Source organism: Labrus bergylta, chromosome 1, assembly GCF_963930695.1.
Source record: "Labrus bergylta chromosome 1, fLabBer1.1, whole genome shotgun sequence".
Lineage (NCBI taxonomy): Eukaryota > Metazoa > Chordata > Actinopteri > Labriformes > Labridae > Labrus > Labrus bergylta.
This window is the reverse complement of record NC_089195.1, coordinates 10,599,319-10,626,775: the sequence shown is the minus strand read 5'-3', so window position 1 is coordinate 10,626,775 and position 27,457 is coordinate 10,599,319. Positions and strand designations below refer to the sequence as shown.

The 27,457-nt window shown below is 41.4% G+C and overlaps 1 protein-coding gene across 1 annotated transcript; it reads right to left on the bottom strand.

Annotated features, from left to right (window-relative positions):
• Positions 1–440: 440 nt before the first annotated feature.
• abcc6a (ATP-binding cassette, sub-family C (CFTR/MRP), member 6a) lies at positions 441–27,457 on the bottom strand. The gene is made up of 31 exons (XM_029281069.2): positions 27,023–27,457; positions 24,178–24,354; positions 23,852–23,977; positions 18,284–18,421; positions 15,346–15,468; positions 14,099–14,160; positions 13,830–13,961; positions 11,849–12,055; positions 10,445–10,622; positions 10,164–10,325; positions 9,974–10,066; positions 9,233–9,436; positions 8,433–8,579; positions 8,213–8,300; positions 7,580–7,649; positions 7,364–7,490; positions 7,093–7,269; positions 6,835–7,002; positions 6,415–6,598; positions 6,172–6,256; positions 5,950–6,067; positions 5,003–5,210; positions 4,556–4,866; positions 4,077–4,276; positions 3,761–3,887; positions 3,403–3,504; positions 3,104–3,250; positions 2,839–2,997; positions 2,506–2,672; positions 2,158–2,352; positions 441–1,833 (listed from the first exon to the last, which is right to left on the bottom strand). The coding sequence occupies exons 1-31, from the start codon at positions 27,062–27,064 to the stop codon at positions 1,725–1,727; spliced, it is 4,533 nt and encodes a 1,510-aa protein (XP_029136902.2). The 5' UTR covers positions 27,065–27,457; the 3' UTR covers positions 441–1,724.

The following is a 27,457-nucleotide window of genomic DNA, read 5'->3' as shown; positions in this document are numbered from 1 at the left end:
CAGCTTGTCTATATTATATGTGAAATGATAGAAAAGAGGCATTCAAACTGAACATGGTGAATTAGTAAATTCAATTTTGGCCAATCACACTTCAATTGATCTTGGCACATTAAAATAAATATTTGTACTTGATAGAATGCATTTGCTAGCGGTTTCAATAAAAATCTAAAGCATTTTTTTTCTAAAATGGTGCTGTCTCTTTTCAGACTCAAGACTTCACCTGGACTTTATGTAAATGACCTAATAGTTTATAAAATGCTAATACATACAGCTAAATCATCATAACAGTTTTCAGCTGTCACTTGAACCTCACTTGGTGATTCTGGACACATTAAAAAGAAAGTATTTCCCAACAGGATCATGACTATTTATTAAGATGATTTTCTTTTTTACAGATCATATTGCTCATCATGACCTTAAATGAAAGCATAACCACACAGTAGTTTCTAATACATTTTATTATCCAGCATGAGGAATCTATCAAGACAGTACATCAATAATAAATGGTCAATGAAAAATGAACAAGCTTGTTATAAAAAGTATAAATATAAAACAATCCCTTTATTTCTAAGGACACTTAATACATTTTGTCACATAACATAAATAAACTTTCAGGTTTTTCTTTGAATATATATTGTCTAAACCAGTAAGACAAAAAAACAGGAAATGCCTCTTCTCTTTGAAAGTTCATTGGGTTCTTCCTTCGAATTGAGAGTAAAGTTCATCGTGGACTATTTACAGTCTGTTATGTCAGCACCAAAAAAAAAAAAAAGATACTTTTTTTATCTCCTTATGTGTGTATGGTCTCAGTTGTGCGGTGGAGGCAATCCACCGCAGAGAGACAATCACTGAGAGATTTATCTCCATTGTTTTGAAGAGGCATTCTCTTCATTCATTGTGGCTTTCAGTACCGGTGTCAGGTTAAATCTAACCAGCAAGGCTCCATTGACTTGACTTTGACAGAAATAAACAACAACCACACTATAGTTGGACAGCTGCTAGTGTCTTGGCTCACTTCAACGTTTCCCTCATTTCCCTGACTTATAAAAACTTCGTATTGGCTCCCTCAAGCTCTGATTTTTAAAGCAGTGAAAACCTCACTTTCCCTGTGTTTGCCAGGGGTGAACCTTTTAAAGGTTAGTGTGTCAAACTATTTTTTGTCCCAGTTTCTGGGACAAGAAGACAAAATTGATTTCAATCAATTTACAATTACAAAATTTCCCCTTTTTGGTATACAAGGCTAAAAATAAGAGTAAACATCAAAATTAAAGCCTGAGACAACATCAGTAATATGTCATGTGCTTCATTAAACTTACAAAAAACTACAAAAATAATATAGCTCCCATTCAAAAAGAGAATGAACATCTTTAAGATGTGTGGCTCTTTCATTCCAGCTCCTGGCTAAATCCTTTAATGAAATAAATGGACTCAACTTCTCTATATACAATCGTAAAAGTTTTAAGATTCTCAACCGTCCACTGTCGCTTTCTTTTGAATCTTCATCGTCTGAGGTTAAGAACAGCATATCTGTGTGTTGAAAACCAACGTAAAGGGGCTGCAACTGCAGCTGCTCTGTAGATTCATTGACAATGCCCTCATGGAGAGGCGTTTGAGCTGCCACAAAGCTTGGAATGGTGAGATTGAACGTGTGTGTGAAAGCCACACAAATAAGGTGCCACATGTATACAGGACACCAGCTCCGAGGTACGAAGCACAAAGGTGACCTAGACCAGCCCAGCTTCCCGGCACATCCGATAGAACTGTCCCCTCTGTGCAATGAGGTTGGCCGGGGAGTCCATTTCAGAAATGTGGCCTCTGTCCATGACGATCACTCTGTTAGGAGGCAAAGAGGAGGACAGGTTTTAGATCCAGCATTTCTCATCACAATTGATCAAACATATTCTATAAGTTTGAAATGAAGCTGTTGGTTTTGGGAGGTCCTGGCCTTTAACTTTGCATTTGATTTGCATTCTGTTAAATTCACTAAAAAGATTTTATGGCTTCAGAAGTTATTCCTTTAGAACTGAAAAACAGAAAATCCTCACATTTCAGAAGTTGTAGTCATTAGATATTTGTTATTTTATTGGATGAATTAATGTAAATGAATATTTATTTAAATTGTCCTTTTTTATCAGTTGCTAGTGGACTGTTATGTACCTGGTGTAGTCCATGATAGTGTTAAGGCGGTGAGCAATGGTCAAGACAGTGCAGTCTTCAAACTGTGTGCGAATGGTTGACTGGATGAGTGTATCTGTCTCCAGGTCCACAGCAGCTGTAGCCTCATCCAAAACCAGGATCTTGGTTTTCCTCAGCAAGGCCCTGGCCAGGCAAACCAGCTGTCGCTGACCCAGACTACTCAGACAAAGGGTTGGAGAGAAAGGGATACAATCAAAAGTTACCACCGTCTGTAGATTGCCTGTCATAATATTTTAGTGACTGTCAAGGCGTAACAATGGTGAGCGGTTTATCTGCTTTGCACTTCATCATATCAGTGTACTTGTGTACCTGAGGTTTTCTCCTCCCTCTGAGCATTCGTGGTTCAGTTTGTCAGGAAGATTAGACACAAAGTTTTTCAGATGAGCGAGCTCCAGAGAACGCCACACCTCCTCATCAGTGTAGGTGTCAAAGGGGTCAAGGTTCATGCGGAGGGAGCCTGAGAACAGCACGGGGTCCTGGGAGAGAACAGCAGATATTTTTTAAAATACAAAACTGCCCAGATTGGAAACATTATTATTATTTCACAGTGTCTTATTTGATACTGGATGTTTAGAGAAACTATTAAAAACAGTTTATGTTATGAAAGCCAGGGCTTGGTTTCTGTTATTGTTACTGTCGTACCTGAGGGATGATTGTAATGCGGGATCTGAGGTCATGGAGTCCAATGTCTGCGATGTTGACTCCATCGATAAAGATCTTTCCCTTTGCTGCCTCTAAGATCCTGAAGATTCCCAAGGCAAGTGAGGACTTTCCTGCTCCGGTTCTACCCACAATTCCAACCTGGAAAAGAGGTCATAAGTCAAAAACTGTGTATGGCAACAATTCTGCGATCCAAGCAATTTATTCAATCCAGACGGGTTAAGCCTGCAAACTGCTGTTGACTCACTCTCTCTCTTTCATGAATCTGTAAGGTAATTCCCTTCAGAGCCAACTCAAGGCCTTTGCGATACTGCAGCCCGTAGTCCTGGAACTCTAGAGTGCCTCTTTGGGGCCAGGCTGGGGGTAAGGAGCTGCCCTCTATGCTCCAACTGGCCTGAATGAGACAGTTACAAAGAGTGAGTCGAGAACAACAAAGGCCCTCTTGTTTTAAAGAGTTAGATCTAGTGAACACTGCAGTGATTTGTTACTGATGCAATGCATTCTGAGAATTGATTTATTCATATATTTATTTTTTGGAACACCGACCTCTTTAGCTGTATCAGCATACTCGTTGACTCTCTCCACAGAAACAATGTTGTTTTCCACATCAGTCCAGGATCTCACAATCCAGCTAAGGATTCCAGTCACCTGCAAATTTCAATGCATAAGGTTTACTTTAAATCTTTTTCTATACCCTACAATTAAAATAGTTTCACAGACTGATCAAGGCAATGCATTTATATTTGCTCTTTTTAAACTTTAATTGCAACTGAAGTTAGGTCCCCCTTCCCCCCATTCCTAAGTGGTGTATTTAATGTTTTTTCAAGTCCTATACTGGAATACCTCTAGTGCAACTAAGTGAGAATGTGTGCCAGTGTGTGTGTTTGTTGGCAGAGCCCCTTACCTGGAGGGAGTGTGACACAGCCAAACCGACGATGCCTGGGCTCAGGGTGCTTCTTCCCATCACTGAGAGAATAGCAGCAGCTAAGACCACACCATTACCAACAAACTCCAGGTTCACGGCCAGCCACCTATGGATGTAACATTGATTTAGCTGTATGCAGAAGCATTCCTGACTGTTTTCCTCAGTACCATTATTCAGTATTATTTTTGTAACATGTATCATAAAGCAATCAATGAAACTCTTTGTGGTATAAATCATGAACTCCAACTCAGCAAATTAATGTAAAAATATATATAATGATCATATATCGTCTCACCGAGTCGCCACAAATCGAGGGAAGTAGGATGTCTGATTGAAGTCAACCCTCTTATTGGCCTGCTGAATGAACCTGGTCTGCTCGCCAAAGGCCCGGATGACGCTGGCGCCCTGCACTGTCTCGTTGAAGTGAGTGTAGATGGGTGAGCGGCTCACAGCTTCCAGCCTCCGCAGCTGACAGGATGTGGCAACGTAGAAGCTCTGTAGCCCACAGTGGAAAAGGAAAACAGCAGCTTTAATGAGTGAAACCAAGAAGGAGAGCCAAGGATTTTCCCATAATTCATAGTGAATGTGAGTAACATCTATGTCAGCAGGTGGGGAACAAAACACAAGTGAACAGCAAAATCAGCAGGGTTGGTTTTGGAGGCTGGACCTTTCCAATAACACACTGTAATGGATAACAGCACTTTCTGAGCCACCTTTAACTTGAAGCTCTCAAAGAAAACTTAAGTAGGAGTTTATATATTAGAGAAAATGTACCTGAACAAAGGCGTAAAGGAAGGCCAGAGGCAGGATGATCACTGCGGCAAAAGGTGTAGCCATCAGCACGATGATGCAGACCTCCATGAGTTTAAAAACATAGCTCAGCATCATCTTCAAACCGTCGGGGACCATGCAGTCAATGGCGTCAATCTCTTTGGCAAAGCGGTTGAGCAGGTTGCCGCTGGGCGTGCACTCAAAGAAAGACATCGGAGAGTGCAGCACGTTGTTCAGAAGGTCCATGTGCAAGTGGCGAGAGGCGATGATGCCGCAGATTGAGATGGCCACAGTTGTACCAAAGATGGCAATACCTGAAGAGAGAGGAAATATGTTTAATTTAATAAGACCCAATGTGGAATCACATTTTTTTATTTTGCACAAGAAAACAAAAAAACCTAGAAACATAACAGTCAGATAGAGTGCATGGTATTTATGGTGCTTCCTAACCTTGTACAAAGCCCAGTGCTCCAAAAACAGTCAGTTTTAGGTCTGTATCGATCTGAGTGCCATTAACAACAGGATCGTCAGCCCACATGCTGAGCCAGTAGTTGTAAGCCAGTGAGGCGCCCTGCTGAAAAGCGTACAGGAAGACGATGGGAATGATGATGGCCAAGCCGATGGTCTTGAAGTACTTCTGGTACATGTCCAACCTCACCTGTTGTAGAACATAGAAGAGTTCAGTTTAATATCAAGGAATTTCATTAATTAGGACATTTTTTTGAGGTTATATTTTTATCAGATAGGACAGCTGAAGAGGGACAGGAAATGTTGGAAGGAGAGAGTGGGGGATGACATGCAGCAAAGGGCCGAGGTCAGATTTGAACCCATAGCAACTGCGACAAGGAAAATAGCCTCCTACACGGGGTGCATATACAGTAACTGCTAGGCTACCTGGCGCCCCTGGTTAATTTATTTTTACATAATGGTTTTATGTTATTTGTCCATTAAACCGATAATAACAGATTTTCAGCCCCTAGGAGGCAGCAGAAACAATCTGTAAACACAACTGACACCTCTAATTGGATCGGAGAAACTTGTTATCAAGAAGTTTTAGGATTTGGAGCAATATAATCATTCATTTTGAATTGCGTTACTGTGAAAGGAAGTCCCAGCAAGCCTGTCGGTTTTTCGGTTATGGACAATGGTTGTAAAGAGCAGAAATGTTCTCACTGAACACAGTTACCTAGTTAGTCACAAGCTATTGCGATGAGAGCAGTGAGTAATGTATGTATGTTAAAAAAAGCTATTTTGAACTAAGGGGAGATGCAGAGTCGGGAGATTATTCTCAGTGGGTTCACTACTGATGATCAAAGGTTTATGATCAAAGGTCCAGCTTTAAATCCCATTTTTCCACCTTAGAGGTGAGGGGAAGCCAAAGGCAGTTTTAGACTCACCCTTCCAGTGCGAGCCTTGTCAACCACAGTCAGTTTGCCCAGGTCCTCTGGTACCTGTTCCTGGTCTGTTTCAGACACAGGCTCCATGTTTTGAAGGTTGGTATTAGTGGTGTCACCCCTGGAGGGAGTGAGAGAGTCCAGAGGTCAGTTGTGTAGAAAAGATGCTTTAGATTATAAACAGTTTTATGACAGTTTTTACAATTGAAATGTTTGTTTACACACCCAATGAGCTGCTCCTGTGACAGGTCTCTGGAGAATGGCATGAAGTCGACCATGCTGAGACGAGCATTTGACCGCCTGGAACCAGCTGCAAGAAGATGACAGTATTTATTAATTGTGACCTCATTAAAAAAACTAATGTCAAATACAAATGAGTTGTGCTTTTAGCTAAATGTATTCATCAGGTATTATTTCAGACATTTTTAAAGTTTAAAATCAAAAGTGAAATTAATAATGTATCATCACCTCTTTGTATGGCGCTCTCTTTTCGCTCAGTGTTGGCGAAAGTGTGGATGAAGTCAGCAAAGGCGCCATGGCGGCTGAGGAGCTCCTGGTAGGAGCCGCTCTCTGTGATTTCTCCATCTACCAGGACCAGGATATGGTCAGCTTGCGGCAGGAAGCTCATCCCATGGGTCACCAGGATGCGGGTCTGTAAAGCAAGCCACACAGGTCAGAAAAGAATAGGATGTAAGCACAGTCCAACGCTAAAATTGAGGCTTTCTTGAAAACAAAACTGTCAGCAAAGTAGCGGTTTCCATATTATCATAACAATAGTGCAGGTCACATTCTGGTGGTTTAGATGTTGTAAGACCATGTTTTGCCTCTTTGCAGCTACATTGAAAAGACTTAGTGACACTTTGCAGGTTTTTTTTAAACATATATTACCTTGTCTCTGAGGACTCCTTTTGGTCCAACAACTTTGTCAAAGATGTGTTGACCCACATGTGCATCAACAGCAGACAGCGGATCATCCAGGAGGTATACGTCAGCCTTTCTGTAGACAGCCCTGGCCAGGCTCACCCTCTGCTTCTGCCCACCTGAGAGGTTCAGTCCCTGCACGGACACAGAATGTTTTAAAGTTGATCTAGTATGATCTTGAGACATGGAAACTATTTCAACTCTCCCTCTCATCCAATTCTATACCTTCTCTCCAATTTCTGTAGCATCTCCTGCAGGTAGGATATCCAGGTCAGGCATCAGGGCACAGGCCTCCAGCACTCTGTTGTACCACGACTTCAGTTTATCACGGCCAAATATGACGTTGTCTTGGACTGTGGCATTTTGGATCCAGGCTTGCTGAGGCACATAGGCAACAGAACCCTGTGAAGACAAGTGTCAGAAGAAAGATTCAATATTTATTCAATGAAACCCAAAACTGTGAATAGAACTGACTTGTTGAACAAAAGCTCACTACCTTAACAGCCACACGGCCACTTCTTTTCTCTGTTTCACCGAGCATGGCCGACAGCAAAGAGGACTTTCCACTGCCCACATGGCCGACCACAGCAACAAGGGAACCTCGTGGCACGTGGACATTAATCCTGTCAACAAAGAGGAGAATTTTCCTATAAGCCTCCCTTTGTTTGTGAGTATTGTATTCGTTTAATTCCTGCTGTTTCTATACTCATACCTTTTAAGACACGGAGGGCCCTCTGCAGACCAGCTGAAAGTGCCGTTTTCTATTGCCACGTCCTCCCCATCTAAACAGAAAAGAAAAGTGGAGTATGAACAAAACCTGCAATAGAAACTCAAAGACGGCACATGTTCGGTCCACCTAAATGACAAACAAACAAAATTCCCCCTTGAAGTTAGTCGTCAGTGCGCAGCCTGGGCGTAATTACAAGTGAATTTGCTTAATCATACAAATTACAGAGCTGTTGCTTTTTCACAAGCTGTCTTAGGAAGTGTTGACAGATTACAGACAGAAGAGTGCAGTATTTTTTTTATTCCTCTATGATTCATATGTCTGAATTCATGCTGTGATTTACATTCAACCACTAAATGGAAACATCCTATAATTACCCTGTCTACCAGTCAGCATGAGACCCGGGAAGTGACAGTGCACGTGATCCATACAAGGCTGTGGTACTCCACAGATATAAACAAAAAATCTTGTGGGAAGCTTATATTGATTATGACAGCCTATGATTTCAGGCAGTGTGCAGAACGTAACAAATTATGGAAATGGGTGAATTTGAATGTGCAGTATAGTAGTTTATTCATTCTATGTAATAGTTTACATATACATGGGTGGGGCCCTTACCAGAACTCAATGGTGTCTTTGAGACATTGTCCACTTTCAGTTCCTCCGAGCACAGGTACTTTCCCAGTCGTCTTAGTGAAACCACAGCCTGAAACAGAGTCAGTGGTTAGTAAACTGACCTATAGCCATCATATATGACCATGAGTACAGTATATACCCCAACTGGCACCAAAGATGGAGAAAACATCTCTAAACAGTATATAATTAAAATGTCACCAACCTGCATAGTCGTGCTTATAGCAAATGGAAGTTGACTGAGTGGGGTCTTCAGGATGTTGATCAGCGCCATCGAGACAAAAACCTTCTGTGCATCCAGAACGTTCCTGTCGTCGAGCGTCACATAGACGCCAAACATGGCAAAAGCAATCTTGGGGAAAAAGAGGATAAATGTTAACTTGTGTCATTGGTGATCTTGAAGAGACACTTGAAAGGATGAGTCTGGTGTTTTTCTAAATTTCTCATACAGTCTAAATATCACATCAAAAGATCAAAAACTCATCACCAATGCATTAGTCTGTCTCTGGAAACTAGCTTACTTCCCCTCCCTGTCTGTGGCACTCAGCCCAAAGCCCATTTATTCCCACTGAAGTCTTACAAAACAGGTTACAAGGATGCAATTTCATTTTTATTTTAGTTTTTGCCACGCTAGCAAGACACGGCAACCTTGATATCGATGTTGGTTTCAACAGATGAATCAGACACATTTGTCTAAACACTGAACAACTAGATTGAGATCAAAACAGAAATTCATGGTATCCAGCAGATAAAACGTAATGATGTTGGTGATCCTGTTTCCATATGTAGTCTGTCCTAAGGATGACCTTTCAAATCTGGTGATGCCTCAACTCCTTAGTGAGTTCTACCATTGGGTCAAAGTTTGAAAATGTCCAATAAATTGCTTTCTAACATTTCCGTTTGCATCTGCTAATTAGCAAATGGCGCATGCTAACATGCTAACTAATAGTGTGAACATGAATAACATTACGCCAGCAAGTAGGTCTTCCTGTTAGGTAAACTCACCAGGAAAGAAGAGGAGTTGAACGATGCAATGGAGATGGAATAGAGGATCTGAGACTTCTTCAGGGCTTTCAGCTCTTTTTCTCTCTGGCCCAAAACCTGCTCCAGGAAGGCTTTTTCCCAGGCGTAGAACTTCAAGATCTTTATTCCATTAAGAATCTCGTTCATTAATCTGATACGGCCATCCATAAACTTCATTTGAATCTCCTGTTGACCAGACAAAGTGCATTTTATGTGTGTTAATAAAAGTTTACAACTTTGGAACAGTGTCAATTACCATACCAAATCAAATACATTCTTTTGTGAACATGGGTTTGTCAGTTGTGCCGCTTGTAGTAGTTTTCCTGGACATCATGGAACTTGATTTAATTCAGAAAGAATTTATAGCTCGTAACATTTTAGTAATTTTTATGACAAGGAAACAACAAAGGGCCAGGGATGCGGTCACTGCATTCAAGACTTAGTTAGATTAAAATGGCATCCACATTTATAGAACCGTCTGTTGTTTGTCCAAAGAAATGAAAAATCATGTCTTCCTACTGCCCACCCTTTCCTTTCATTGTTTTTCAGGCATGTTATATGGGGCAGACATCAAAAGGACAAGCGAGAATGTACCATGCAGGCCAAACACCCACACGGCTCCTCGGCCACTATCTAAACCAGCTGTGGCATCCCTGACCTAACACGCCAGATGTCAGGGCTACTGGAGTGAAAGTGTGAAGGATTACTCGTACGGCTTTTTACCTGTAGCTTGCTCCTTTTCTTTGCGATGAATCCGTTGAGTGGAAAAATGAGAATGACAGTTGCAATCCCCGCCAAAGCTGATGGTCCAAGATGCTGAGCAAAAAGAGTGAATAAAATGGTGTCAAGGTTTTTCTGAAGTGTAGCTGAGCATGACTGAGCTGTATTTTGAGTGCAGTACATGTCGGCATACCTGCCAGAGGAAGAAGAGACAAAGAGCTATTTCAATTGGAGCCAGCCAGACAGCGTTGAAGTAGACCACGAAGTCCATGAGCTTCTGAGTGTCTGCTGAAACCAGGTTCACAATCTCGCCCACAGTGCACGTTCTCCTGGAAGTGCTGTTTATCACTAAAGACTGGATTGACAACAAAGGCAAAGACATTTTAGCCCTTAGTTACACAGAGAAACCCTTTTGTTTTATTGTGTCTTGAGGTTAGCATCTGGTTACAGGTCCCTAACTGCAGATTGACCTACCTTCCTGTACACTAAGCCCATAACTGCCGTCTTCACCCTCATTCCCACTGTGAAGCATGTGTACATGTACTGATGGTTGAAGAGAGACTGGAGACAGGACAGCAGGAACATTAAAGTGGCGTAGAAGTAGCCCTTCCACAGAGGAGCGTCCTCATCTCTCATGAAACCAAGAAGAAGACTGTTGAAGAAGAAAAGCAAATAATTACATTTTAAGAGGATGTTCAGTTTAATGTCTGCACATCAGTGTCATTTAAGATTAACTTTATTGATCCCCGCAAGGGGATAATTCTGTTTTTACACTCTGTAAGTCATGCAACACACACATAGGCTGAAATATACACACATGCCCAAACAGGATCCTATGGATGATTTTTTTATGTGTTTTTCATTCAATCTTGGTATTATTTAACTTTCAGTTTGGGTCTTAAACCAGTGGTCTTGGAGTGCTTCTGCGGCTGCTGGCTGTCTGGTGTAAGCAGCTCGCATTGCACAACAGAGCTCGGCTTGTGGCCGTGCTGCCCTCACACTTGGCCGGCGGTGCTCTTATTGTGGTGCGACAACATTTCTGCCATTTAGAGACTCCTCTCCCTCTCTGCCTGTCCTTCGTACTGGAGCATTGGAGGGCTGCGGTCCCGTCTACTTTTCTTGCTCACAGCTTCATGACCGTAATTAACACTTCCACTGATTCTGTGCTGTGCATCACAACAACATTCCAGTCTGGCGAGTGGGATGGTGCGGCGGGTGGTGCTTCAGCCATGACCTGTTTTTCCACTACTGCCAGCTTCTGTTGTTATTTGCTTGTCTGTGTCGCAACTAATTGAAAATAGATCAATGTAGAGGACATTTCTTTAAACTTCCTTACCAGGACAAAAACAATCTCTTTTACATAAATATCCAATTTTAATTAGAGTGTTCATTTCCGAAATGGACAATAAAATCAATTCATACTTCAGACTAGATTGCAATCCTTCAAGGTAAATGCAGTCCGAGCTTTAAGGTTGGGAAATATTGGCTCCAGCTTTCCTTCAGACAGAGCACTCAATGCTATTTGATTTGTGGGTGTCTGACCACTAAATAAGTTATATTTGAAAAACTAAACAACAATACATCTTTTTAAATGACACATCTTTCAACAGTTACCTTCATATAGGCAGACTATTTGAGAACAAAGACCAACTGCCTGATTCAGAATATTGTGCAGAATAAGCAAATCTATCCACAAGGATATGTACTGTTTTTTTATTTTTGAGGCTTTCAGCAACCCCAAAACCAAACGCCCTATACTTCAGGATTTGGGGTTTTGATACAGCTAATAAATCTAAATATTGGCAACCATATAGTTTAGCCAGACGTAATTGATGTTGAGGGCAGACTAGGCTTTTTGTGTACTTCTTTAGGTCTTACCTTAACACCTGGGGTATGGCAAACATGAAGGCATCATGAAATATGATACACAGGGTGCCAGTCAGAAAGTATGGACCGAAATTTCGTGCAAGCGTCCTGAGCAGGAAGAAGCCAGAGCTCTGCTCCTTCTGCAGCTTCCTGAGCAGCTGAGCCTGGTCTGGCAGTCTGCTTCCCAACGCCACACCCGACGCCAATTCCTTCTCCTGCCTGCCAGAGGGGAGAACAAAGTTAAGGACAAGACATCTGTGTCAAGGATGCCTCAACATGGTGCTGGCGCTGGTTAATTATTTTACTGTATTCAGGGGGTGAGGAACAAAACGTTGTTATTGTTATAATCCCTGATAGCTCAAGAATTCACCAGCTGCAGTAAAAGACATTACTTGCCAACATAATTATTGGGCTTAACGACAGATCTTCAAAGTGCTGGAACTTGTTAACACGATTTGAAATGACACATGGCACTTTTCTTGACATTCTGGTGCTGGAAGTCCTCAGGGTACGCCTTCAGAACTATTCTAGGCCTCTGCTGATGAGACATCCCGAATTTCAATGTACCGCAATCATGGCTATGTCATGGTCTGTTTGAGTCATTAACTCAACAAACACAATGCTGACGTTTGGCCACATTGCAATAAAATTGAATTTATTTTTTTTGGTTGTGACAATAGTGAGAGCTGTGCAGTAAATCACAAGCATGTGGCAAAAGAAGAAGCCACACGCGCCAGAGGGAGCATGAAAGACTAAATGTTTATATCCTACACGTGTCTTTCCCCTTTGAAGACTGCTTTCTTCACCATATTTCTCCTTGCTGAAACGCCTTTACTTAGCGGGTACAGCGCATGCAATATAACCTCAACTTGCTGGTTCAGTTTTCATCAGGGATAAGCTATATTATAGCATTCCTCCCCGGTTCCTGTCTGTGTCTTCACTCATTTCTAATGAATGTGAAAAACGCCCAAGAAAGTAATCTAAAAAAACAAAACATGCTGCAGCTCATAGCTTTCTAAAGTTGTTTCACACATGCTCTCCTGAATAATTAGAGACAAATTGAGGACAGCCTGCCCCTGAAATCTTCCTGAGTTGTTTATTCACTTATGTGAAGTGAATCCCTGACTGACAGGAGGAGGTTCTAAGGACATAAGAAGATGCAGAAACCAAAGATGGCAGATGAAGCGAAGGTCCAACACTTTAATGACAGAATTCTGCCTTTACAGTATACCAATGCTACTTGAAATTGGAAGTTTTCACAATTAATATCCTGAGTATGTCCAGCTAAACCTTGATTTCAAGGGAACATTTTACTGGAAGAAGTTAGGGTACATTCTGGGTAAAATGTTTAGGAGTTTTGTGCATGTGTGAAAGAACATAACATAGACCATGAGTAATCTAATCACAAGGCTCATCAGTTCATAGGCATAATGAAGAAAGTTACTTATCAAATGCATGGGCCTCAGATGATGAATCCTAAAAACGCTAATGATTTGTTTAAAAACTCTCAACCCCTGTTGGGTGGATTGCAGGGGTATGTGCTGTTCACACTTCTAGCTCTCTAGGATGAACTGTGATAACTCTGACAATCCTTTGAATTTTCCTTAGCCTAAAGCATCATCAGGTCAAATTTCAAATGGTAAAATATTTAAGTTAATGACCAAAATTCCTGGAAAACCAATAACTTGCCTAAGCTGTATTTTTTTTGTGCTTAACGAGAAAAAAACTAAGAATGCTAATCAGAATTGTTAAACTGGTGTGCATTATTCAAACTGAGCTTTAGTATGTTAGTGTTGTCATCATGAACATGTTTGCATCCTGACTTTGGTATGTAGGTCAAAACAACACTGAGACAAATTACAGCCTCATAGAGCGGTTTGCATGTCTGTCGTCTTGTTTTGTCAATGAGTCTCTTAAATTCATGAAAGTGCAGAACCAAATTACTGGAGTAAGTAATTTCAGGTTTAACACATCAATTATCAGATGTTCTCACTTTTGAATTTTGGCACATTCGGCTGTCCAATCCTCTTGCAGCTCAGAGATGATCTTGTTTGATGTGTCTTCCTCCCTCAGGGTCCACAGGTCCTCGGCTGCCAGTGGGGTGCGATATCCTTTCACAACAAGCCTGAGGAGGGAGCGTTGAGATTACTCACCCACAAAATCTTCAACAACACACACACATGATCGTAAACAAGTACAAACTGTTGCTGCAGTGAGTCAACAGGAGACTAAAAATTAGAGGGTTTTGAAGAACCATCTTACCCAGTGAACCACCAGAAGAGAATCTTCGACAGGAAAGAGGCATCTTTGACGGGACAGGGATTCTGCAACAGATTAAACACCAGACTCAATTTTGTTTTCGCAATAAATCTGGCTTTCGAGTCACACAGAGCTTCAGAGACGTTTGGTTGATGGTTAAATGGTTAAATGGTGCATTTGTGAGGCGTTTGTTTTAGAATGCTAATGTGTGTAAACAGTGCTGTTCAGTCTGGTGGTCCGTTGTGGAAAGCAAAGGCCATGAACTCCCACAGGACAGAATAAATAGAGTTCAGTGTTAGCGCAGAGTCAATTGTGACGTTTTGAGGTCGAGCGCAGACGGAGGGGAAATGTGTCATCAGAAACCGTACAAGTTGGACACACACACAACACACAACCCACACACACACACACACACACACACACACACACACACACACAAACGCACACAGAAAGTTTGTCATCACACGAATACTTTATGGCATCTCTCCGCCCTGCCACCCCCTCACCAGGGTGTTTGCGCTCTTCATCACCAGCCCTCTTGCTCTTCATCCCCTCGCTTCCTCTCTTCCTGTGAGTAACTCTAACCAGAGCGTGGGTCTGAGGGGAGGAGGCGGTGGAGGGAGAAGAGGAAGACACACCAGGGAGCGACCGATGGGTGTGTCCGCCCCACCAGACTGTGGCTTCTGCACCCTCGACCTTTTCTCACCACGGGCCGTGAATTTGTTAGGGACTTTTCCAGCTGTTTTGATTGTTTGTCACCGGGGAAATACGACATAGCTGGGCTGTTTGATTGACAGGGGGCTCATTTTCATTCACCTGTCAGCATTCCTGAGTCAACTAACCGTTTTGATTCTGAAAATGTGTTCATCAGGCTGATGATTCATGGGATAGTCAAGTGACTGTATTATGTAATTCCTGAGCTGTTGTTTGGTCGTGGACTCTAAGCAGCAGTCATGATGTTATCCAAAGCTGAGGTGAGTGAGTTCTGTTGAAGGTATGCAGGAGAACCACGTCAAACACACACACACAGTCATTCACACACACGGCCTTTCACACACCCCTCAGGATTTGCCAGTGCGATGCAGAGAGAGCGGGAGAGGAAGCTGGGATGTGAATCACATCATTTCCTCCATAAGGCAAAAGTGTCTTCACAACAAAGGTTGAAAACCACAAGATAGCTGTTGAGACATTTTCTTTCCTCGCTACTCGATTTGAGTCAGCGGAAGTGGGATACACTCTCCTCAGCCTACCTTTTCCAACACGGTTTTCCCCTCTGGAGGCTGGTCAGCAAAACAACACAGGAAGAGCTGGGCCAGTTGGATTGTGAAGTAGGAGAAGAAGGCGAGGTATCGTACGATATCAGAGGCAATGCCCTGTGGAATAAGAAAACAACACTTTAGGGGCTGCTGCAGGGTTATAAATACCAGAATCTCCGCTTAGAGTTCTTCAGTTGTATTTATTTAAAACTATTTCAGACAAGTTGCGTAAGTGAGACCTTTATTTTTAAACAAGAGACACAAATAATTGTCTTCATGGCTAGGCATAGGCCACAGAAAAATAACGTTGTTTTGCATCAAGAGACAGGGTTGTCATAAAGTTCAAAATGCGATTTGGTTCATGAACAAATCCCGCAACATCCTGTGGGAAACAGCATCATTTATCTTTGGCTCTGTGTGCAGTTTCACAACAACACTAAATTCATTACATGGCCTTTCCCATGCTTACACATTGTATAGCAGAGGATACAGTTTACACACCACGATCACAGACACAATAAAGAGTATTTTAGAAATAAAAGCTGAAACAGGGTGAAAACCCAAGTCTTTAATGGTGTACTTTGTATAAATGAAGCAATAGTTAAATCTGCCTCTCAGTCACGCTAAGAGCCTGTATCTGTAAATAGAGAGATTGTGGTTTTACAAACCAGCTCCCTTACATTCAATCAAGGCAGCAGCTGCAATATTAACCACTCAGAGCCTTTTGTGAAATGTAGGACTCGCATGTTATTCTTGACGTACAGAAACTCTGGGTTTTGGCAGGCGCATTGTTTACTAGTGGGTCTTTGCCACTGCCACAGCCAGTGTGTTGTTCAGCGGTACGGGTATGAATAAAAGTCAGAGCCATGGTAAACAGTAAAATGACTTTCTATGAAAAGTGTGGCGCAGCGCCCAGAAAAAAGATATCAAGGGGCCAAATGGATCCGGCCACACAAAACTGGGTCAGAATGGTCGGAGAGTGGGTGGGAAAAATGTGGGTCGAGCAACTAAGAATGGCCAAGGGTCTGCAAACATGAACCCTGTCAACTCAAGCCATTAGTGCTTCAAGGTGAATTAAACACTTTATTTTTTACATATTTAGGAAATGTCTCAGTAAGGGAACAAATAAGGTGCACTTCTAAACCTTCATTCTTTTACCCATAACAAATCTGTGAAATAAAGCCAAGTGGGATCAGATAAGCTTTAAAATGTTAGTTTAGAAAAGCATAACCACTGGAATAAAAGGGAAAGATTGAAATTGAAAATGAATTATTATTGAAACTGAATCGTACGAGCCACTTTGCCATGTTGCCATATGTTTTACTGGAAGACATGACGATTTATGATGCTCTTGACTTTAAAAAAATGTACTTACTACTGCTTGCTGGTAGTAATCTTATTTTATCTTAGCTTAGATTAGCACTAAGACTAAACAGAGCGAAACAAATAGCCTGGCTCTACACAGGGTTAATGAAATGGTCTTACCAGCATCACTTATAGGCCTACTTGATTAGTAACACATTAGTTTATAGCCTATATTGATTTTTGTTAAGAAAAAAATACTGTATTTGAACATATACCCAAACCAAAATCAAAAAGTTATGTGTTACACCTTACAACATGTTTTGTATAGAAGATTTGAGCATATGAACATAGCAGTTAGGAGTTTTAGAGCTTCACCAAGGTACCTTTTGTAACTATGTCTATTTTTTAAGCTAGCTAATTTAGCTAACAGTAGCTTTACTGAACAAGAAAACAAAACAGTGATGTTTTTCTTGTTATTTAACTCTGGCAATACAGAAAGTTATCACAAATATTTTGATATTTTTTTCTATAAATCTGGCTGCATCATAATTTTCACAGTGAAAGTCAACAACAATTTTCTCTGTTTTGTTGGTTGTAGGGTGCTTGTTCACTTTTGTACAAGTTCCTGTCCAACTTATATAGTTATTTGCATTGAGCCCATTTCAGTTTAGTCTTTAAATAACATCTAGGCTACCTTATATCTAGTTACTATTCTCTCATAGGACTGACAAAAGCCCCTTAATGATATTAATCTTAATTTAAAAGAATATCTGATGCACATAATCTACGCATGCCAATATGATAAATCAAAATGTGTTTTTAAGTATCACAGTGGGGGATTCGATCTTAAATGGGGTACATTAAAATGTCTTTGTCTGAATTCTTAATGGCCTCACATTAGTGCGGATGTATAGATTTCCATCTGGCTGTGTTTACAACAGTGTAGGCCCATAAACGCAGCGCTGACGTTCCTCTGGTCTGACCCTGGGCTGCCATGTCTCACCAGCATTTATCCCAGGGCCATCATTACTCTCCCCCAAGCAGTGTGGGAATGTCACACTGAAGACGATAAAACAGAAATATGGATGTGTGTGTCTGTTTGTGTGTTTTTTATAGAAATGCAAATGCGACAGCCCCACGGCAGTGAGCGCTGAAATAGAAACCTACCCCATACAACAATGATTGCAGTGTCTGACAGGATACACAGGAAGAAAAGGAAAACTTAAACACACACATGCTTGACCAGAATTGGCAGTGTCATCCTCCAACACTTGGTTAACTTTAGGTTACTTTGGTTAAAATAGGGGGATGAAATAAAACTCTCTGCTGACACTGGGCACATGTCAAGCTGGGCTGCTGGAGTCTTGCGTCTAGACAATGGGTAGGACTAGACCTGATTGCAGTTTTGACACTGCAGGTTCACCGAGTTCAATCTGACAGACACCTTCACCTCAGCTTCAGCTCTGAGTTATTCCTTATTTTAAATATAGAGAGCACAAGAGTTTGGATACTAGGAACGCACAGAGCACCAAGTGTTTAGATAAAGGATTGGATAAGGTTGGCATTTCTATCAAATGATAAGGTCAAGTGTGAATATTCTGTGTGAATAAATAGGCTGAAAACATACCTCGTCCATGGCCAGCTGGATCTTTGCTCTGAGCGGCACCAGGGAACAGACAACAGCCAAGACCCAGAATAGGAAGAGGAATATAGAGGAACGACAACCTCTAACTCTTTCAAACTGGATGATGCATAAGGCTAAGATCTAAAAAAGGAAGCACAGAGAGACAAATAGACTTAATTTTTGAATTTACAAGTGCTGGCAGCACAGCAGAGAAAAAACTTAGTTCCCTCGCAATGTGGCTGAGAGCCAAAACTTTAATCCTGATGAAAAAGAAATAGCATATAAAGCAATGTTTTTAATGTGTGTGTTTCTTTGTCAATTATATCTGAGAAAACTTATTTCCAAGCTCCTTATCAGTAGTGCCCCACTAGGATCCATTCAAAGAAAATAAAGCATCAATCTCTAAATATCAGCTGATGATGTTTTTTGTTGTTGCCACTAGAGCATGGAGGCTTTAATCAGACTCTTGCTCTAATCGAATGCAGCTGATGGTGGTTTGGAGTAAGAACTTAGGTTTGGGAATTCCCTGACCGCAGCCTGTACAGATGTGATATTTCGCAAACAGAAAATGTTGCATCGGGGTACCAGTATAGCTCAGTTGGTAGAGCGGGTGCTCCATGTACAGAGGCTACCGGTCTTGATACACAGGTTGCCGGTTGATTCCCTATTGTGACACTGGTTGGTATATGTCATTCCCCATTCTCTCTCCTCACGTTCCTGTCTCTACACCTATCCATCAAATTAAAAGCACACATTACTTAACATAGTAATCCAGTGTAGTTTGAAAGCAAAACTTAACTAAACAAAACAGACTGATTCAGCGTTTGTAAATGGCGGTCTGTCCTCAAAGGAGTCGTGCATGTGTCCCTAAACCACTATAAATGGCTCCTCTCTGAGTAATTGGCCGAGTGAGACGTCACTATGTCATGCCAGCTTATCATCAAGTCAGGAGAAAAATGGGTTTGGGTTTCATAATGAGTACCACGTTGTTAACTTTGGGATGAGCCACAGTGCTGTCCTCTTCTAAACTACAGTGGTCTGGTAGTTATATAAGATATTCACATCAACAAACTGATGTATGCTATGGAAAGACGTGTACACATCTCTGTGTTGTGGCCGAAAGGGAGAACTTATGTAAATAACACCAAGGCTGTTTGCTGTGGTGGCATGCTGATTATTCCTTCTTTTGTTCAGTCATTTTCCCTACACGCTTGATACTTGCCAGTCTACTGAGGGATGCATACAGACAAACAGGTACTCATGACTATACCTGGAATTTAGAGACTTCTGTCCACCTGACTTGAATGTCTTTGGGAAACACGCTATCCCTCTAGCTTATGGTGATATTGGTTGGCAGACGTCAATGCGGCTTTTGCTTTAGTATGCATTTATGCTGTTTGATTTCTGGGTGAAAGCCCGGCCTGGGGACTACGGATCATGCCCAGTCCTAGTTTGGGTCAGATAAAAGCGTATTCATGCAAAAGTGAATGAATCGTAACATCTTTATCGTCCCACTTCAAGAAATTCAACTTAGTATGATTTCATTCGGACTAACATGTGTACAAGCTTTTTAAATGTCTAGTTATAGTCGGACTCACACAACAAATAGACTTTTTATTCTCTCTGCAAGTTAACATACAGGATACTCTTTTTTGCCCTTATTTGGTCTCCAACAACTAGTGAGGGAAAAAGCAGGCTCCTATCCGTAAAATGCTGCTTCATGATCATCGGCTTGTCAATGTGTATTTGAGAGTTTCTTTCATTGAATAGCTTCCAGTGTGTCTGCAAAAGTTATGAAAGTAAAGGTGACCAAATACAGCAACGACATGTTTGTTTTATGAGCAAAAAAGTTTGTAGAGATTAGTGGACCTGTAGTGTCAGTGGATCTCTACATACAGGTAGTCAATTCCATTGTTGAGCCGTTGTTGATATAAATATTCACCCAATTTTACAAAATAAATATAATTTCCAGTGCTGGACCTTGGTTTGTGTTTGTGATGATCTAAAGAAAAAGCTCTCAAGTCTTTTGAACTGCATATCTCCTATAAGAGCCACATAATGTAAGTCAGTAGTACCAAGCCCATTGCTAGAACTTCATGTCCTTTTCCATTGGTACTTTGAGTCCTGAACTGGTGAGGTAGAGGCTGCATCAGCCCCCATCCAAACCTTAAACTTAAAGATGACCTTGGTTCAGCATCCAGGGGAAAGGACCTTCCTATTCCTAGCCTTCCGCTCTGACTTGCCATATTGCTGCAAACCATCAGCCCATCTGTTTGTACAAGTCAGTGGGTGGAACTAAGTCTATCACTAAGCTCCGAATCAAAACCCTACCTTATAATTACACGGGAAGTGTGCAGTGGCGGGGAGGGAATAGAGTTTTTACGTCATGGTATTGCTGATTATAGTCAGCATCATGTGTGTACTTTTCATCAATAGTGACCACGATTTGTTCCTGGGCTGGCTGACTCGAAGCAAAACTGTTCCCATACATTAACTGGAGTTGAAGGTCAACAAAACAAGTTGGTAAGAGCAACAAGAGCACAGTTTTCCCAATGGGGTGGGTGGAGGCGGGTGGCTACAATCAACATCAAGAAAATTATAACCTTTGTTTAAGATATATCTGGCAAATAGATTTTAAAGATTGATGACAGCTCTTGATATGATTTGGCAGATGTTTGTTTTCTGCCCCTGCAGTGATAAATATACCCTCAAAATAAATGAGCCTTTTTTTAAATGTATCCCTCTCTATAAGAGATGTCTCAGTGCATTTTTATTACCTAAGAATCTGCTGCTATTTACTCAGGAGTCTGAAAAGACCACAGGTGGGCAAAGCTGTCTGACTTGGAGAGAGTGAGTCTAAACAGGAGCTGTGTGAGGCTGCCGAGACAGGAAGCTTTGTAAGTGAAGTTAAACTTGGATAGCTTTAGAGGCCGACTGGGGTACAACACCTAAGCAACCTTCTACTGTGTTGTTATGTTACTCCGTTTCTGCGGAGGATAAACAGCATTTGAATCCTGCCATGCCACCCGTGCTGTGAGCTGCACCCCTTTTCTGTTTGTTCCTACTCTGTGAAGTATCATTTAAAATCTGACGAAAATGAGTGGGATCAATGTGCTCTGGAGAAACATCCAGGGCCTTTCATCAGACTGAGTCATTCAGAACATTTCTCTGATTACAAACCAGCCGTCTTCTTCTCAAATGTTCTGTAGCCCACCCTTCATGCCACCTTGATCCATGTGGGTTACACTTAATTTTGATGGAAGATTTAGAAGAGTAAGAAAACATTTGGAAAGATTAAAGATCTCGTCTACGCTTAAAAAAATGAACACAAGTCTTGGATTTTAAGAGCTGTTTCTCCTCAGACCTGTGCAGATCAACGTGCATACTATGGATTCTGGTAATGGTTGTGTTGATTCAAAACCTCAGATTCTTATTCCTAAGCCAATTTGATGAAAGTTTTAAATCCTTTGTCTTCTCTTCCTTAATGCAGAGGCATTACAATTTAACACGTAGCACCTTAAATACTGTTTTGGTCAGAACAATGGCGCTCAAAGAAGAAATTGGCGTCAAAGCGTCCAACAGCACACCTGAAGCCTATATAAAGACTAAACCTTTCTATGTAATTAGGTTTGACTTAAGCTACAATTGTGTATCATCACCTTTGTATTTGGCGGTTTGGTGCTCTTAAAAAATGAACCAAAAGTTTGGAAGACCTTTTAGTGAACTTGTATAAAGTGTATAGGATTACTCAGGATTACTTGCAAAACTGAACAGCTCGTTTGTGTTCAAGTAAATGTTTGGACATGCATCACCTAACTTCATATAGTGATGCACTAGCAATGACCATCCACTTAGAGTCCACGACTTAATCATTGGCCATGTCACTTATGTGTGATCGACCTTTGATCTGCAGTGATTACGGGGAAAAGGACAGAGCATTTGTTTTTGGAAAAAAAGGGAAGTCTCTATAAACTTCTAAAATATTACCTCTTTGTATCATTTCATTAAAAATGACATTCGGTCTCTCACATGCACAGCACTTACCAAAACATTTTTCATCGTATTGGAACTTTCCACATATATCCGTGCATTCATTCAACATCAAATAGTAACTGATGTCATTACATATGTACTCTGCACTCTGATGACTGATGGTCAAATACAGGCTATGTTCGCATGGTACTGTAATATTTGCACTTCCTGCAGCACTGTAAATCTATCCCCTGTTGTGCATCTTAGCACCTCAGTGTCTGGCCAACATACTGTACGGAGGCTATATATTCTATAATTTCTCCGCGCTTTGGCATGAGAACCGGGACACAAGCCGAATTATTCCCAAAACTCCTATGTAACCCTGAGCAACGCAGGGAGGATGTCAGGTGTGTTATTTTAGCCACAAATCAAAGAGGCATAGCTTTATAGTGTAAACTCAGGCTCTTGGATTCAAAGTTCTGAGTGCCTTAGCCTTTATTTTATGTTACTGTCTGTATGTGAGAAAGCTACATTTATTGAAACGATAATAAATGACCCTTTTTGATTTATTGACTCAGTCTACATTTTCCTAGTACAATTATAATCACAAAAGCTAGTCTATATTATTATTCAAAAAAGCATGATGTTATTTGTAAATGTTATTTCCCATTTTGAGTAAAATCAATGACAGGGCAGGGTAGGCTTTTTGGCATGGCTTATTCATTTTTTTAAGTTACTTTGACAGTGACCTCTAACCATCATAGAGTATGCAGTATGCTTGTTCAACTATATCTACCTCCAGAAAAACATGATGGGAGAGTAAAAAGCATTCTTGAGGCTTCAAAATGGTAGTCTACAAGTGAATGTCCACCTCTTCTACATAGTCAGTGCTCAGTTCTTAAAGCTTTTTCCTCGTACAAACTATGGATTCACTGGGACTACACAAAACTAATGCACAATTACTCAGTTCTGATTCCTCTTACAGTCACTGTTTATTTTGCTCACAAGCCTTATTAAATGATCTCATACAACTTAATTAGAGATAAATGTCTAATTCATTAAGTTTGCTTATCAATACGAATATTACTAATTGCTTAAAAGAACTCAGATATATACATCAACTATAGACCTCGCTACTGTATTTAACTGTCCATATGTGCAAGACTTTATACACGAACACATTTCAATGATACATTTTAACTGTGCAATTTTTCTTCTACATCCATAAACTGTATTAAACTGTTTTTATAGTTTCTAAAGTGAACTATTGAAGTCCAGCGGAGGCAGTTTCATTTTTCAATACCAGATGCTGCCATAATAAAATATGTTTAAAATGTTTTAGGTGAATGAGTCCACAAACTGACCTGAGCCTCATCCATGCAGGTAAGACCTTAATGTAATGATTAATCACTTTACAGGAAGCTGCTTGTCCACCATTTGATACAGTTATGTAAGTACATGGTCAGAAGAGGGCCTACATTTAGCTTTAAAGCTAAAATAATTTACTTTAAACTTAGTCTAGTCAGATAAAAATCCTATTTGGAAAGATAGACTTATGGGTAAGCTTTAGAAAAGTCAGGAAAGAGTTGCTGTATTTACCACAGTCATACTGCGAATGATAGGGCTGAGTAGGAAGACCATGTGCTGCTGGATCTCCTGGCTCCTTTCCAGCAGAATGTAGAAGAACTCCACAAAGCCAAAAGAGGCCAGCAGGAAACCCAACGCCTGAGCAGGACAAGAAAGCAATGGGGGATGAACTTTAGAAACTTTATGGTTACAGACAGTCATATTTTTCATTATTTTTTAACTGATACTGGGGATCCCTCCGTGGAGAGGCAGAAGACATTTGGCTTTGGTATCTCCTTTCTTATAGAAAACTTTAAACAATGAATTAAAGCCTGGCCAAAGTCTGTGTGACATCTCACCATCTTGGAGGTGCAGAGGCAGGACATTTGAATGCGTCCGCGGTCATGGCAGTAGAGGTGAAGACAGTAGAAAGGGGCCAGCAACCACAGATAGATACACGGGACCCACACCAGCACGGTATTCTGGAAACACTGGGTCAGGTCTGGGTTGGCTGTGTACCACGTACGGTTCCAGTCCTGCAACAAAGAAAAGGTCAAAGGTTCAGGTCCAGACACCATGCTTATGATTCATTACTTGAAGTAAAACTGGGAGAGGAGGTGAAAGGCAAGTCCAAAGAATCCAGACTTGGTGCAGGTCCTGTGTTTCATCCATCTAGCCAGGGGGAGAGAGAAACCGTGGCAAGTCAACAGAAAATGTGTCCATGTCCAGGGCTGAGAGTGTGAGCTGAAAGAGGCTGCCATTTGCGAGTCAGTTTTGGAAAATGTTTGCCCACGTCTTCAGCTTGTTTCCTAATTTTAGTAGGACAATGTACGCCGTCAACATATTAAAAAGTGAGGTCAAGGATTATACGAATAATGAGCTAGTAAACCATTTGCAGACGAGGTGTGTTACGCAAATACTGCCCTTAGTTTGTGATTATGTAACAACAGCAGAAGCAGTAGCGCGTTGTCTTCCCCTCCAGAATCTAAGTGGCCTGTTGTTGTCGTCTTGTACCCCTTGTTTATAACCTCCCTGGCCTAACGAGGGGCAGGGTGTCTGTCTGTGCTAATGGGGCTGCCGTGTGGAGTCACCACAGGAAGTGGTTTTGAGCATGGTTGGAGAAGTCTGGCCCTGCTGCTGGACTTAATACTGGTGTAAGGGAGAGAGTCAACAATTGATGGCAGCTGCAGGCTCATTATGAAAAAACTGTCCACCAAACTGTAAACCAGGGAAAGCTAGACAGGAGAGAGATGCGACTTCTCTTGGGGCCCGCATGTCTCAGCATGAGGAGTGATTAATTCAAGTTTACCATCAATCGCTACTGTTTGCCTCCTCTGAAACCACAAAGGCTTGAATCACAGCCTGACTGAAGGTGACTTGTTCAAATAAAACATCTTTGCCAGCCCTACTTCAGGGTTCCAAAAATCCACACACAAATCTTCATAGCAGGTGGTTACGGTTATGTAATAAACACACCATATTTGCACGTACAGTATACTGGTGGTCTTTTTGAGCACTGATACACCAAAACCCATTTAAGTGATGAATCTCTTGAGAGGCAGTGAGTGGGAGGCTACTTTCACGGACCCTTCTGAGTCCTGCGGTCAGTGGCAGGCAGATGCACAGGGCACTTTTATGTAAGAAATCCATCATGTCAAACTCTCTCCAAAGTGCTTTATTGTGCATTCTGCCCAGTTCCTACCCTATTTCTCACACTTGGATTGAGTGTAAGCAGCAAAGTAGTCAATGCCTGTGCTGATTTAATAGGTAATCCAATACCTTGTAAAAGGTATGAACACGAGGGTTGTAAAACAATGATGTGAGTACGTGGTTTGAATGAACTAAGAATAATAATTTAAGTTGTCTTAGATCACTTTTCTGACAGCCTCGCCTAGGATGTGTCCGGTTTCTAAAATTAAAGGATGGCTTGATATAAAGAAACATGATACTGAAGATGCTGCCAGCTCCTGAATTGGCCCCTTTCAGATTTGTCCACTCTGAAATCTTTTTCTGCATCCAACTTCTTTTTCTGTGCTGGATTGCGCATGTTCAATTTTGTGCTAGTGCCAAATAAATCCCTGCTGCAACCCCATGGCCATGACCAATAAGAAAGCAATGACGCTGCACCAAAAGCATGTGAAAGGTTGATTGCCACACATAATAACTGAATGTTCTTTGCAGCCAACACAAGACACAAGAAACAACTGTTCAAACACCCTATTTGTTTTGTGATGGATGTAATGCAGTTCAGAAAATCACTTGTACTCTTTGAGCTTTCGTTCCAAACAGAACTGAACAAGATGATATACAGTTTACTTCCACTTTCTCAACATGTTTGTTGGCTGTTGTTTTGAGGTTTTGCAGAAGCAAAGAACAGAAAAAGGCCATAATGAGAACCAGAAACAGAGAGAGAGAGAGAGTGAGAGTAGGAGGTGTGTGGGGGTGGGGGGGGGGGAGGAGGGTTGAGTGCATTCAATAATTCTGGAATTCCAGCTGGATCGGGGCCATTCTCCGACTTTCGAGTAGGGACTCAGAATGTGGAGGTTTGCTACTAAACAAGACTTTAAAACCTGTCCAGCAACAGTATTTCTCTCAGTGTGACGCACCTCTACTTCTCAGCATCTCACAGTGCTGACTCACAGAGCACGATGACGGTAAATGCAGATCTGATATGCATTAGAGGTAGTCTACCATTCACACTTGTAGGTTAGATTTCTAATGCGCTCACAGCCGACAGGCTGCAAACTGAGAAGGCCAGTGAGTACCATGGGGATTTTCTTCAAGTACTTGCAAGTGCTGCCAACTAACATTTCCCTCAACTGCACACAACCGACTGCTTTCATCCTATCAATTATTGATAAAAAGTCAAACCCTGTCTAATGCGGCATGCTAATGTTGCTAATACTAATGACATGCATCCCCTGATCAATGCTGAGAAGGTATGCATACAAATTTGCACACAATAAAACAACAAATGTTCGTCATTTAGTCTTGGAAAAACAAAAAATAAAAACAAAAATCTAAATGCTGCAGGAATATTTCAACTTGAAAGTATAAGATGTACCCCAATGTACCCAAAATCTATATCTTTGTAACTGAACTGGACATGGTGTTACATTAACTGTTCCCTGGAAAAAGAGAAGATAAACACATACATAGGTTGAGACTGTGAGCTTAGGGTCAGTGAACACAACACAAACTCACCCATAGAGGGTCCAGGCCGCTGAGTCTGCAAAAGGCATCCATCCACTTGCTTGCTCCTTCCTCCCTGATGCTCCACTTGTTGGGGTGTATCAGCCCGGCTCCTCAGACTGGGTAGCACACACTCAGCACAAGTGTATGTGTGTGAGATGTCGGGCAAAGAGTGCACTGAGTGTGTCCTTATTAGACTTTTCCTCTTAAGCTAATGATAGAATATTTAGGTTTTTAGCCTGCTCCTGCTCTCCTTTCTGCTCTATGTTTATTAGTGATTGCTGTTGGAGTGTGTCTGTGTGACTTTGCCTCCCCTTTAATAAATCATCTTCTCTCAATGAAACTCTGTCTGCCACACTGTTTGAACTGCTGTTGCCCTGAGATCCTGTGTCTTTCTGACTCTCTCTCGGTCTGTCTGCTGTTTATGAGTGTGTCTCCTTGTTGGGT

Excerpts from the sequence above, each read along its gene's own strand:
- abcc6a (XM_029281069.2), bottom strand. The coding sequence starts at position 27,064 with ATGGATGCCTTTTGCAGACTCAGCGGCCTGGACCCTCTATGG. Across the intron at positions 3,888-4,076 it reads CCTCGATTTGTGGCGACTCG|GTGGCTGGCCGTGAACCTGG; the intron begins GTGAGACGATAT and ends TTACATCCATAG. Across the intron at positions 3,251-3,402 it reads ATGCTGATACAGCTAAAGAG|GCCAGTTGGAGCATAGAGGG; the intron begins GTCGGTGTTCCA and ends TGTCTCATTCAG.